A 13,047-nucleotide genomic window follows, 5' to 3' on the forward strand; every position below is an offset into this window, starting at 1 on the left:
TACTAAAGCAAATTTTAAAATTATAATAGAAAAATCTAATTCAGCATTACAGCAGATTACAGCATTATTTTCAGCTAATTATTTAGTTGGTTCACTGTTTTGGAATAATTATGCCACCAGGCTTTATTTACAACTGTCAGAACAAGAATTAGATTTATTAAGTCAGAGAACGAAAAAAAGAAATCTGATGGAAGGATATGAAAAAAGCTACCAACATTTGCACTATTTATTGATTTACAGTTATTAAATATGTGCTATAAAGTCACTGGAATTGCAATAGAAATAGCTTTGGCACAAAGAAAGCCATTTTGCACATAACATTTTTGATGGCATACATGAGGGTGCTATAGTTACAGTGAGGACTGAAGCTATAAATTTCCTGGTATGCCTTTATTTAAAAACTGAACAACAATGTTGCCATGGGGTTTTTTCCTAATAAAAAGTCTTAATGGAAAGATCTGAACAAATAAAAACAAAGATCAATCATAAAAGTATATCCAACTGCACATCCAAGCATGCCAAATAGATAAACCCAAGCTTGTATCAATTGATACATTAAACTTCTACAATGCCAGTGACCTGTTTAGCATGTTAAAAGTTGTATGACTGGCTCTTGCTGTTGTATATTGGGTTTGCTCAGCTCTGCAGTTAAACACATTTTATATTTGTCTGCTGATTTGACTCTTCTGCAAAGCATTTTTGGTAGCAGTCTTGAAAGAAATAAATACAGTACACTTATATTGGACAATCATAACTTTATGCTAAGAAACACTCATTTACTTAAGTGTTTAGGAAAACAAAACAGGACACAAGCAAGATAAAAATGATAAAGCTTACAACAAAACTCAGCTATTTTTCATTAGTTAGGTTGTAAATTCTCTGTCTTTCTTCTAGACAGTAATAGCACTTGTTCAACTACAACAAACCATTTAGTTCTCTCTTGCCTAATGAATTGAAGAGCCATAGAAAATAAAAAATGCCAAGTGGAACAGAGATTCAGAATTCTGATGTGCAAAACTGATTTGAATAAATTTTAGAGTCTCATTTATTATACAGATAATTACCAACTAAGTTTGTTACAAAGTATGGAATTTGGAATTATCCTGAAAGAGCAAAGCAAGGAAGTTAATCAACTTATTAGTCAGCTGAATCAGTGTACTCTGCAGAGAAATGTAAGTAATAGATTACATTCCTAAAGCTTTTCAACCTTTAAAGCAAAATACTGGAAATAAAAAGTGGGAAAAAGACAGTATTCCAACAATAAAGAGCCATAAAGAGCCATTCTTAGAATGTAATTATTTGTAACACAATTTATACCATTCTGTGGCCTGGAAGTTGGGGGAATACTATAATATACTACTAACATACTGCAAACACACAGTACTCAAAATTGTAGGGGTTACAAAAGGAGGAGGAGGCAAATCAGGAAAACCATCAATATAGCTGTACGCTCCTCCCCCCAAATGTTCATAGGACAAAGACAGCAAAAAATGTATAAAAATGAATGGGGTTTCTTTTCTTTAAAGCAGGCCTGTGTTCATCTGTAAGCATTGACAGTTTTACTTATTTAAAAATATTTACATGAATATTTTATATTTTGAACCAAAGTAAAGAACACAGTTTACCATGCAATACTGCATGCACTTTCTACCACACACTCATAAAATATGCCATTTCAAAGTCTTGATAATAGAATTTGGTCATCTCAACTAAGCCAGATGAGTATTTTTTTCTAAAATCAAATTTCAATGTCTTAACGCTACTTTAATGGAATTCCTTCACTATAACAATGGCATTGATAAATAACCACAATGTTAGAAGTATCCTTCAGCTCCATACTGTAACACAGTTTATGATCAATAGACATTGCTAAGCATTTCATCCACAGAGTCCAACAGCAACACTAGAAGAAGTAAAAGTTTTCAGTCCACAATAAAGATTTCACGATTGGGCCCTTAAACAGCAGAAAATTAACAGTAAAAGTTGTCAGTATAAGGAAAACATATTCAATATTTCTGTCTGAATAATTTGGTTGGAAAAAATCCTCTAATGTTTTGCTTTAATATATTTAGCTACAGAATATGCTTTTTATTTTTTTTAAGCAAATCAAAAGATAATTTGACACAGTAATACTTCGTACATTGTAAAAAAGCACACATATAGACCAATAAACTCATACAGTTACACTTTCATTATAACATGTTCCCTTACTAACTGAGCCTAACTAATCTGAAGTTACCTTAGTTATCTTTGCCTTACCTTCAGGTTACCTACCTAATCTGAAGGTAAGGCAAAGATAAATTGCTACTATTTTAGTGGGACATTAAATTCAACATGGATCTAGATTTATAACAGGTATAGATGATTCTTGTTTAGAATCATTTTAACATAATCTCTTCTCCTCTGGAATGAAATTTGATGACCCCTTCATCAACTGTTTTCCTTCCTAATCATAGGAAGAGGAACCGAAGTTCCAACTAGTACCAACCAGTTCCAACTAGTACCAACTACACTTTTTATTAGTGTAGTAGGGCAGAAGCCTAAATTGTGGCATTTTCTTGCTTTCACCTCGGTGAGAGTCAAGAATACAGATATAAAGTTCAACGACTCCTTCATTCAGAAGATTGTTCAGACAATGGGCTCCTGAAAGACATAATACATGAAAATTCCCAAGCAATTGACTCAGGCACAATTGTTTAAAAAGAAATCTTTAATCTAAAGGAATTTTAAACAGAAACACACTGAAGGTAGTACAGCTCTGGAGAGAGCAACACGGTACTGCTACAGTCAATTTTCCACTAGAAGGATATAATTAAAAGATGAGTTTTCAACACCTTCAACAGTGAGAAACCATTGTAAGGAAATTAAACTTTCCTGGAACAGGGAGAATGGTAGAGGGAAGCAGCAAAAGAAAAAAGTCTGTGTACCACATAGAAGATATGCTTAGAAACGGCTAAAATGCTGGCTAGACTTTGTGCAACTTCTATTCACTAGTTCCAAGTAAATAACCAGGCTGTTTTTACACATATAAAGTCCTCTGTATTTTTTAGCAGAGAGTGACTAAAGTCTGAAATTCACAGAAAAATTTGGTAAGATTAAAGATTTTCCTATTAAAAAGAACAGTCTGTCCAACTTACTATTCCACATTTGTAGCCCAAAAGACGCACATAAGTGAATCAAGAGAGTTTCTTCAAAGAAAACTGCCTACTTAGTTAGGGAATGGTCATTATTTTCCACTGTGGCAAAAATTTACGGTTAGATTCACTGAATTAGGGAACGACCAGCAAAGAAGATGAGCAACTCTAACAAACAAGAGCATCACACCTGAAAAAAAGTGACACACCCTTGGCAAAGTACATTGCAATTATTCAAATCCCAATAAGCAAAAGCAAGCTGCCACCAAGAGATCCATGACACAAGATGTCTGCAGCAGTTACCACAAAGGTGCGCTACCCAATGCAGAGGAATGCAAGATACACACCTGATCAAAACATGGTGTCAAGAGTACTCAATCGTAAGAAAGGAGTTGAAAACATTCCCTGTGGGCTCTGATCTGCATTCAAATAGGGCAGAAAAGTATCTTACAAAAAGGTAAGTGTCTAAATGATAGGCTGGTTTTAAAAACACTCTCAAAGTACATCCTCTGAGATTACAGAAATACAGTAAGATCTTACATAGACAAAACTTAAGAAGAATTAGCTAGTTCATAAGGCGCCACTTTTAGAACTCACTGTAGGTAGCACTGACTTCATATCACTGACATGATGTTTTAAATAAGCCAGCTGAGTGTCCAAGAGAAGGCCGTTATCTCATTACTGCTGAGGAAGGTTTTTGTGTCTAGTCCAACTAGCCAAAATGGTTAAATGCCTGTGATGTCCAGAACCGGGTTTATACATATTGAGTCAAAAAGTCATCCTCCCATACGAGAACCCTATAGCACCATCTTCAGCCATGGCTGGTAGAAGGCCATGGACAAGTTAGGATGTAAACGGGCTTCAGACTGGGCCCAGAAATCACCAAAGCAACGAATGCAACATAGGCACTCTGGGGGTGCTCAGGCATTAGGATACAGCTGAAGACAGTTTTATTGTAGGAGAACACAGCAAAAGGATAATGAAAAACATGGTATCATGCTGCAGCAATTCCTGAATGAAGAAACAGCTTTCTAATAAAAAAAGCTAGTGGAAACACTTAGTACTTTAGTGTTATTATGCAGCATATAGTAGACAAAATAAGGAAAAAGCCCTAGTTCATGCTGTAATTCGATACAGTCTGAATATCAAACAGCACTTAAAAGGTAGATAAAAGCCCTCTTCTTACATTGCAATTCTCTTTAAATCCACTTGACAGGTACAGTTTTTGATATTACATTCTTCAGGAAACAGCTGGAGGACAGCAATGGCTTAAAGGCTAATGACACTAATAAGTTTAGCACTTAACTTCAAATTTCCAAAGTACACAGCAAGTGAAGAGGAAGAAAAAATGAAAAATATGAACACTTTTCTCATATGTATTTGCAATGGCTACAGCAAAGAAGAAAGCACATATTTCACATTAGGACAAAAGTAAGACTAGTCAACATTATTTTTGCTTGTTTGCACTAGATTATGACCATTTCGTGACAGAAAATGCTGTAATATGCTTGAAGAAAAACCAATATGATATTTGTAATTATTTCCCTAACATGAAACTATCTTTCACGAGTCTAATTTTTCCAGAATAAGAACTACTTTTGACAGCATAGTTGTAAAACACACCTACATTTTTTTTAAAATAAGTTTTAAAAAACAAGAAAAAAGACAACTTTCAAAGATACTAGAAAGCAAACAAGGCAAGAAAAATTTTATTTTTTAAAGTGTAATCCCGTGACACCATTACTATTACAAGTGCAGAACATCTTTTTTCTACTTACCTCTCCTCCATTAACGTACTCCATCACAAAACACAAACGATCCTTTGTCTGGAAGGAATATTTCAAGGACTTGCAAAGAAAACAGCAAAACCAAACAATTATCATCCTGTATCAACCCAATTTCTTGCACTTAAACTGTAACAAAATTTTATTTTATCCTCTTAAGCAGACAATTCTGATTTGGTGAGAACTTTCAGAAAAATTAAAAGTCTAAATTCCTATCTGGAGCTTGTGATGAATTAACAAAAATCTTCATGTCTTCCTTCATCTCTGCCACATGGTCATTGATAAGAAAACGTCATGCTTCTTGTAATAAAATACTACATAGTTACTAAAATTCACAATTCTATACTGTTTTCTTACTGCCATACACAATACCAGTTATTCTCACTAATTTTATGATGTCCGCTTCCATGATGCCCATGAAGAGAGAGATTACCATATTCTTTTTCATTTCTCCCATATCAAATCCTAAAAGTGATCTTAACCTCCAGCCTGCTTTCATATCCAAAAGGAGTCTCTAGTTTCACATACCATACAATGTTAAAAACACGGAGTGACAAACGAATCTATTTATTTATATATCATTTAAAAATTACAACAAATGTTATTATCTTAATTAAAATTTTTGACTTATCAACACTGATTTCATTTTGCTTGGAAAAATGATACCAAAGTAAATCTACAGATGCAGTCCAAAATAAACTAAACACAGTAGAACTACACATAACAAAATCATTACGAGACTCATGTGACTTAAATACTGCATGTGTCCTTAAAATATTTGCTTAAGAATATCAGAGACATTTAAAGGTACAACTGCAGCAACATTGTTGCACAATTTGACTGCAATTACGCCTACTCCTGCTTACCTTCACACTCTAAATTAAATAACTTTAGGGGATCTCATTTCTTTTGACTGAATTTCCAAGAATGTTTTGGCCAAGGAATGTAAATACAATCCTCTGCTTTCTAAAAGGTTTGTTTATGATTTTCTAAATAGGAAAGCTTCCATGTTATACTCTGATATTTTAATAAAAAAAAAGAAAATCATTTTTCCTTATCTTAAAATACATGTTAATCATCTTTTGAAATCAATGAAAAGATTTTCTAATATATTCTCAAAGCAGATGAATCAGAATTACTTCTACATAAGTCAGTTGTAAAATTAAAGCTATTAATCATAGAATCACAGAATAGTTAGGGTCGGAAAGCACCTTAACATCATCTAGTTCCAACCCCCCTGCCATGGGCAGGGACACCTTGCCCTAAACCATGTTGCCCAAGGCTCTGTCCAACCTGGCCTTGAACACCGGCAGGGAGGGAGCATTCATGCTTTATCATGAATCTCAAAATTTTCATCTTATTTTTAATAGCTTCAATACTTTCTATTAAGTATAAACCATATGAAGACAAAGACACTGAGGTAGTGGGGTTTGAGCTTTGCTGCTCCATGGGCTACTTATGCTGAACAAATAGTTATTATTTTATTGAAGTCAATTAAGTCTTCTTGATAAAAATTACTTGATATTATGCAAAACAAATAACTTCTATTAAGAAAATGTTCAATTTTTCTGATTTTTGTATATGAACAATAGTTACATTCTACAATTAAATTGGAGTGCAGATAAGCTTCACAAAATTGTTAGAAACTTACTTTCTGAATTCTTAAATACGTATTCTGATAAAGGATACCAGAAGCACTAGATAGCTACTACTTGTTTACAAATAATCACAAGAAAGATTCAAAATTTGTTTGTAAATTATGTTCATAATGAAATACGCATCATGTTGAAAATCACCTGCTAATGTACTTTAATTCCTAATACTTACTGTTAAAAAAGGGTGTCTGGTATTTTTCAATACTCTGCTTTCTGTAAGCGTATGAGCTACTTCATCCTGAGAAATAAAGAGTAGAAGAAGTAAGTCTGAATTAACATATAAGATTGTCATTGAATTAATTAGGAGGAAAAGGTCAACACTTTCAAAAAGAGAAAGCTTCAGTACAGTTTTGGAAAATGAATGAACCTGAAAGAAACATAAAAAATAATTCATGTTTTCTGAGAAAAGATTTTAAAGTAAATTTAAGTTTGGCAAAATACAATTTTAATTTTAGTTTTAATTTTATTTTTTTCTTATTTTCTTGCTTTCAATGAAGTCTTTAATTTTATACCCAGTGTAGGGAAGGAAGACATTATAGTATTGGATTTGGTAGTTTGAAAACACAGACATCACAACTTCACATTTCTGGTATGAATCATCTGAACAACATATCTTCAGGGAGATTGAAACAATTTTCAAGAAACATACAGGTAGTAACTCAGAGGCAACTATAAAACCTAGTCTAATCTAGTCTAACGTTAAGTAAAGACAGTTTTGCTGATTTTAAACATTGGCTTGTTCAGGTGTTTGTTTCATTTTTCTTTAACCTTCTTTCATATGTAGTCGTCCAAAACTCACTCCTTCCCTCCATCCCTCATCCACATGGGCTGTCCTTAAGAACCAAGTAAGCAGTGCTATTCTGACTGGGAGCGACCCCTTGCTCAAGGACAAACACCTTGTCCATGGGAGGTTGGAAGATGTCCATACAACCTCACCCCATTTCCAGCCAGATTTTGAGAAAGAGGCCCTCTCACTATCCCCCCTGGGTGGCTGCCAGGCGGGGGACACATGGGGGGCGAGAAGCAGCCTGGAGGGGTGACAGGGAGCCCCCAAGGGCAGGGCTATGACTCCTCACGCCACCAGGTTTGCAGAGAACAGGGCGATGCAGTGGCAAGGGGGAGAGGATGGCAGGAAGAGGGCTCATCCTGCACTACATTTTCTGCAGTGCTAAGCTACCACTGAGTATTATATTATATAGAACTGAAGATTAACTTAGTGCGACTCAAACTTCAATGATAGCCCTGCAGAAGTAAATATATTTAGTCAGAGTATACTTTATTATTGCTACAAATAATACCAATATAACATTATTGTACTACACATGCTTAGCAGACAGTGCTCTGTAGATAAGGTATTATTAAACCAGAAAGTAAACACAGATGTCAAGAGTTTTAAATTAGACTTCAAAAATTGTCAAAATAGGAAGTTAAACAACAACAACTGAGTTAGTGTTAAGAAATTATGATGCCATTTAGCTGAACAGCAGTGCAACACTGAGTCTACACACTACAACCACATACTGGGGTTAAAACAAAAAACACTTCAAGGAGATAAGCAAGCCTAAAGTTAGTTTTATTTATTTATTTTTCAACCTCAGTGGTTCACCAGATACAGGGCATAAGAAGATGGCAATGGCCAGTTTTTCTGGCATTGTGTCAGAAGTCTGTGATACTGGTAGCAATTTCCTGGTAACTGTAATATTAATCTGTCACAAAAATTTAGGATCAACAGATTTAGTCTGAACTGAGCAGATGCTATATAACCTTCTAGATACAGCTGTCAATGCATCACTTTTCTGCCTCATATTATGCTAACTGTTGTGGGTATGACCTTCTATAGTGTATATTACATCACATTATAGGCTGGGTTGGGACTGCAGATCTCAACCTAGTGACCGTATCTTTAGCACTGATCTCCAGAGTTAAATGTTATTGATAAATCCACATGGCATACTTAACACACCGACTGGGCTAGACAGTTCAGGCCCAAGTTGGTTCAGCCCAAGTCTGCTTATGTTTTTAGTTTGGGAAGGAGTGGAAACACTGGTATTTGGTGACTGTACGTAAAAAACCACAATCCCTTCACTTGTGAAGATCTAAGCATAGTCTATTTTCTATTCTTTCATCAGTTTCTTATCAATATAAAACCATACTATGACAAACATAGAGGGACTCCCTCCAAAACAAAATTCCAATTCTGAGGACGTCAAATTTAAAAGACTGAGGTGCTCCCATTTTCATCACAGGATGAAAAGTGTCTTTCCTTAAACACTTAATCTTCTCACTGGTCTACAAACATGCAGAAAACTGACCCTGGGATCGGTTTTAATTGTGTCTCCTGGTGATAAGAGCATGTAGGTTTCTTGCTCTCAACTTGTTCTATGCAAGTGGCATTCAAAACTTTAGAACTGCTACAAACAAAGCTCAGAGTAGATGACCTTCAGGTTTAAACTTCTTAAAATTATGACCAAGCACAAGAGCTAGTAACACTGCGCTAATCAAGCTTAACTGACTGGACAATGCAGTTTAAACCACTTCAACAGACATCAGTTGCAGACTTTTCTTGCTCCTCAAAAACTGAAAATAATTGAATTTTTAGTCCCATACACAGCAATCTTATCTAACTTAGCAGGAACAGAGCACAGGTCCATTAAATTAGTTTTATTTATCCGAAAAAAAATACTGTTCACTTAGATTTTTTTTTTTCCTTTTTTTAAGTATGTAATATATCCTACAATGCATTTTTTTCTTGTTTTAAACTTGGACTGGACTGCCTTTCTACCCAGTGAACTCTCTCAAAATTTTGGCATACTCTAGATTGTAAGATGCTGGAAAAAGGCATGCAAAATGGGTACACACACTAGTTTTTGTATTCTTGTTTTCTGAAGATACACACATATTTCTACCAATCTCAGTTACCATCAAAAATAAAATATAACTTACATATTAGATATTGATTATAGCATTTGAAAATATTACCCAACATTAAAACTATGATCTTCCTTACCTTTGCAATAATGACTTCTTTCTTCAAAATCTTCATAGCGTAGTATTTCCCACTAGCCTTCTCTCGGACCAGGATAACTTTGCCAAACGTGCCTTTGCCCAGTAGTTTTAAATAGTCAAAATCATTCATTGTCTGTAAGAGGCAAAGAACACAGATTAGCAAGACTTACGTTATCCATTTCCAATACGCACGAGCGTGTCCACATATAACCAAATGCTGTTACCAAAATAATAACACTTTACAAAAGCAGGTACATTTCTATGATTAAGTTCATAATCATAAAATCATAGAATAGTTTAGGTTGGAAAAGACCTTTAAGATCATCAACTCCAACCATTAACCTAGCACTGCCACGTTCACCACTAAACCAGGTCCCTAAGTGCCACATCTACATGTCTGTTTTTTTTTTTTAAAATACCTCCAGGGATGGTGACTCAACTGCCACCCTTGACAACGCTTTCAGGGAAGGAATTTTTCCTAATATCCAATCTAAACCTTCCCCAGTGCAACTTGAGGACTTTTCCTCTTGTGCTATTGCTTGTTATGTGGGAGAAGAGACCAAAACACACCTCGCTACAACTTCCTTTCAGGTAGTTGCAGAGCGCGACAAGGTCCCCCCGAGCCTTCTCTTCTCCAGACTAAACAACCTCAGTTCCCTCAGCCATTTCTCATAAAACTTGTGCTCTAGATCCTTCAACAGCTTTGTTGCCCTTCTTTAGACACGCTCCAGCACCTCAATGTCTTTCACTGGCCTTCTTGACTGCCTGGGCACAAGCTGGCTCATGTTCAGCTGGCTGTCGACCAACACTCCCGGGTCCTTTGGCATTGTTGTGACCCAAATGCAGGACTGCCACTTCACCTTGTTGAACTTCATACAATTAGCCTCAGCCCATTGATCCTGCCTGTCCAGATCCCTCTGTAGAGACTTCCTACCTTCAAGCAGATCTTATTTTTACAAAGCACACATAGAATAAAGCATTTCATGAATGCTTCATATCTAAGAAAGCCTATCAACTCTTGTACTACCAGGGACACAAGAATGTGACTTATCAGTAGGTTTTGCATAACACCAACCACTGTACTGACTGCTTTTCTGAAACATACACGATCCTTACTGCAGTATTATACCGGTAAGACTCTACAGAAGTCTGTGTATTAGAAGTGGACTTTTAAAAATTTGAGTACAGATTACAATTATATGTTTTTTATATTAATCAATCTGGCTCGGAAAGGTAAAGGTGTCAAGTTATCCTCTCTCATATGACTCCATTATAGTGACCATTCAAGCATCTAGTACTGCCCTAGTTTTGCAGGTTAAACACAGCACATCCAAGAGCTGGTTCCACTATATAATTTGAGTCTAGTAGGTTTATCAGCTCAACTGGAGTGTCACACATGGAAAGTATATGACCAGACGATCTCAGATCCCAAAGCAGTTTAGCCACTTTCATAAGCACAAAGCCTGAGTCAATAATCATCTTAGCTCTGCAAGTTCATTTCACAGCCAGTTCAGAAGCACCAACCCCATAGTCTATGCATTAGATGTAAAGATAAGGATATAGGAAAAACCAGCACAATACTGAGAATACAGTGACTGGAGAGGGTCACCTTGGATTGACAACTGGGTTATTTTGGCCAGCTCAGGGCCAATCATTGGTTTCCACCATGTGTTTCCAAAGCCCATCTTTCAGAGCGCTGTGTTACTGGTTTCACTACAGCACCACATCACGCAGGTACCCAGGAACCTTTAGGAGATCAGTTAAAAGCTCTGAAAGACAACATGCTCATCTATTGCTGTTATAGTACTGTCCTGCAGTATAAATAATCTTCCTTCCTTTGTGAATAATACACCATGAAACATTTATGAAGAGTAATTATGCTCTGAGTCCCAGTTTCGCTAAGTTAAATATACTTCATCCTGTTATGTGCGAGGAAAATAAAAGATCATGCCTTATCTTTCATCTTCCTAGAGTCCCCTTCTATCACTAGTTGCTACCTCAATCAGTTCTCTTGAATACTGGCATTCCAGATAAACTTCTACTTGTGCCTTCCACAATGTAATCAATAATTTCCTTATTCCTAGCAGAAACACCTCTACGGTGCCTACATATCTCACACACATTCCAAGTTTAGAGCTATTGGGCATATCCCCACTGTGCAATCACAAACAGTGGCAGCAAAATATATTTTCTTGTGAGAAAAAATAAAGGCAAAAATTTCCTTCCGAAATTATTTCTTCCTTTAAAATGGAGTCCATAACACTATTACTGTGGATCTGAAGTTGCTGTTGACAAATGTAATGCTGTGAAAATAATATATGCAATGGCTCACTCAGAGTCAGTTTGAAATCTGCTCACACAAGGGGTAAAACTGAGTTCCACCAAGCACATGAATGCTGTAATTCCTTAGCTTTTACGCACTCAACCTGCAACTTAAAAGCTGCAAAAGGTCTCCAACAGAGTACTTAAGGTAACACCTGGATAGCTGGATATTTCAAAGCTTTATTTAAGAGGAGATGCTTTCCATATATCAATTTTCTAACTACATCAGCAGGAATTAAATCTTTTTCCAATGTAATGGTTGATGGGTAGCTTCTAAGCAAACTTGGTGAACTCCATTCTTTGCTCACACATAAACATACTTAAACATTCTGCAGTGACAGACCTTATTGTGCTGCCAAAACCACCTTACATCAGGAAGAACAAAACTGTGTTTATCCCAGTAAGAAATACAAGTAACAGAGATTTCAAAGGCTTAGTATACTTTTTACTTAAAGCAAACTCACTTTACACAAGTCAGTGTAAAGCTAAAAACTTATGACCACAAATCCTTCAATGGTCACCTTTTCCAAAAACTAGTATAATGTGTTACAACCAGTGATGCATGATGTAGCACATGAAGTTGTGATCCAAACACTATGTGGCCACTAGCACTTAATCAGCTAAAGGTAAGACTTCACAAATATCACAGTCAGTACTTTGGAAAGGCAGGTTATCTACTTCGATAGTTCTATAACCACCATCAAGCAAATGCAACTGCCTTTGCGCTGAAGGAGTGAAAATTGAGAAAACCACATGAAAAATCCACAATGCATTCAAAACATAATTTAGGCAGTGGATGAATAATTCAGGGCAGAATCCTCCATATCTTCAGTTGTAAGTTACCACATTCCTTGACAAAGAATGGCCAACAGTTTTATTGATAAAGAATACTGAGTACTGAGTCACTGTTACAGTGACTGTAACAACTTATCACTTATAATAGGCAAATATTCATGGGATTGTAAGCAGTCTCAAAGGCCTTCTTCCCACACTTCTGATCTTTGAGAAGCTGGACTTAGAAAGGAATCAGAATCTGAGTAAAACCAGCTCAGAAAAGCAGCCCTTTGCCCACACACAGAAGGAGGATCTTGGCTCGGCTGATCACAGACATGGGTTTGATGCTAAGGGCAGCAAGCCAGTCAAATT

The 13,047-nt window shown here is 36.0% G+C and overlaps 1 protein-coding gene and 1 long non-coding RNA gene across 8 annotated transcripts in view; one reads left to right on the top strand and one right to left on the bottom strand.

Moving 5' to 3' along the window:
- AKT3 (AKT serine/threonine kinase 3) overlaps positions 1 to 13,047 on the bottom strand; it is a 154,244-nt gene that overhangs the window by 43,335 nt on the left and 97,862 nt on the right. For all 7 annotated transcript variants that reach the window (XM_030499899.1, XM_030499903.1, XM_030499902.1 and 4 more), the window contains 3 exons: positions 9,581 to 9,712; positions 6,746 to 6,811; positions 4,913 to 4,981 (listed from right to left, as the gene is read on the bottom strand). In XM_030499899.1, coding sequence (XP_030355759.1) covers positions 4,913 to 4,981; positions 6,746 to 6,811; positions 9,581 to 9,712 — 267 coding nt within the window. The remainder of the gene's footprint in view (positions 1 to 4,912; positions 4,982 to 6,745; positions 6,812 to 9,580; positions 9,713 to 13,047) is intronic.
- On the top strand, positions 3,052 to 10,320 carry LOC115613875. The gene is made up of 3 exons (XR_003993552.1): positions 3,052 to 3,065; positions 6,069 to 6,074; positions 10,192 to 10,320. It is a non-coding gene; the product is annotated as an uncharacterized LOC115613875 (long non-coding RNA).

This window comes from Strigops habroptila, chromosome 10, assembly GCF_004027225.2.
Source record: "Strigops habroptila isolate Jane chromosome 10, bStrHab1.2.pri, whole genome shotgun sequence".
Lineage (NCBI taxonomy): Eukaryota > Metazoa > Chordata > Aves > Psittaciformes > Psittacidae > Strigops > Strigops habroptila.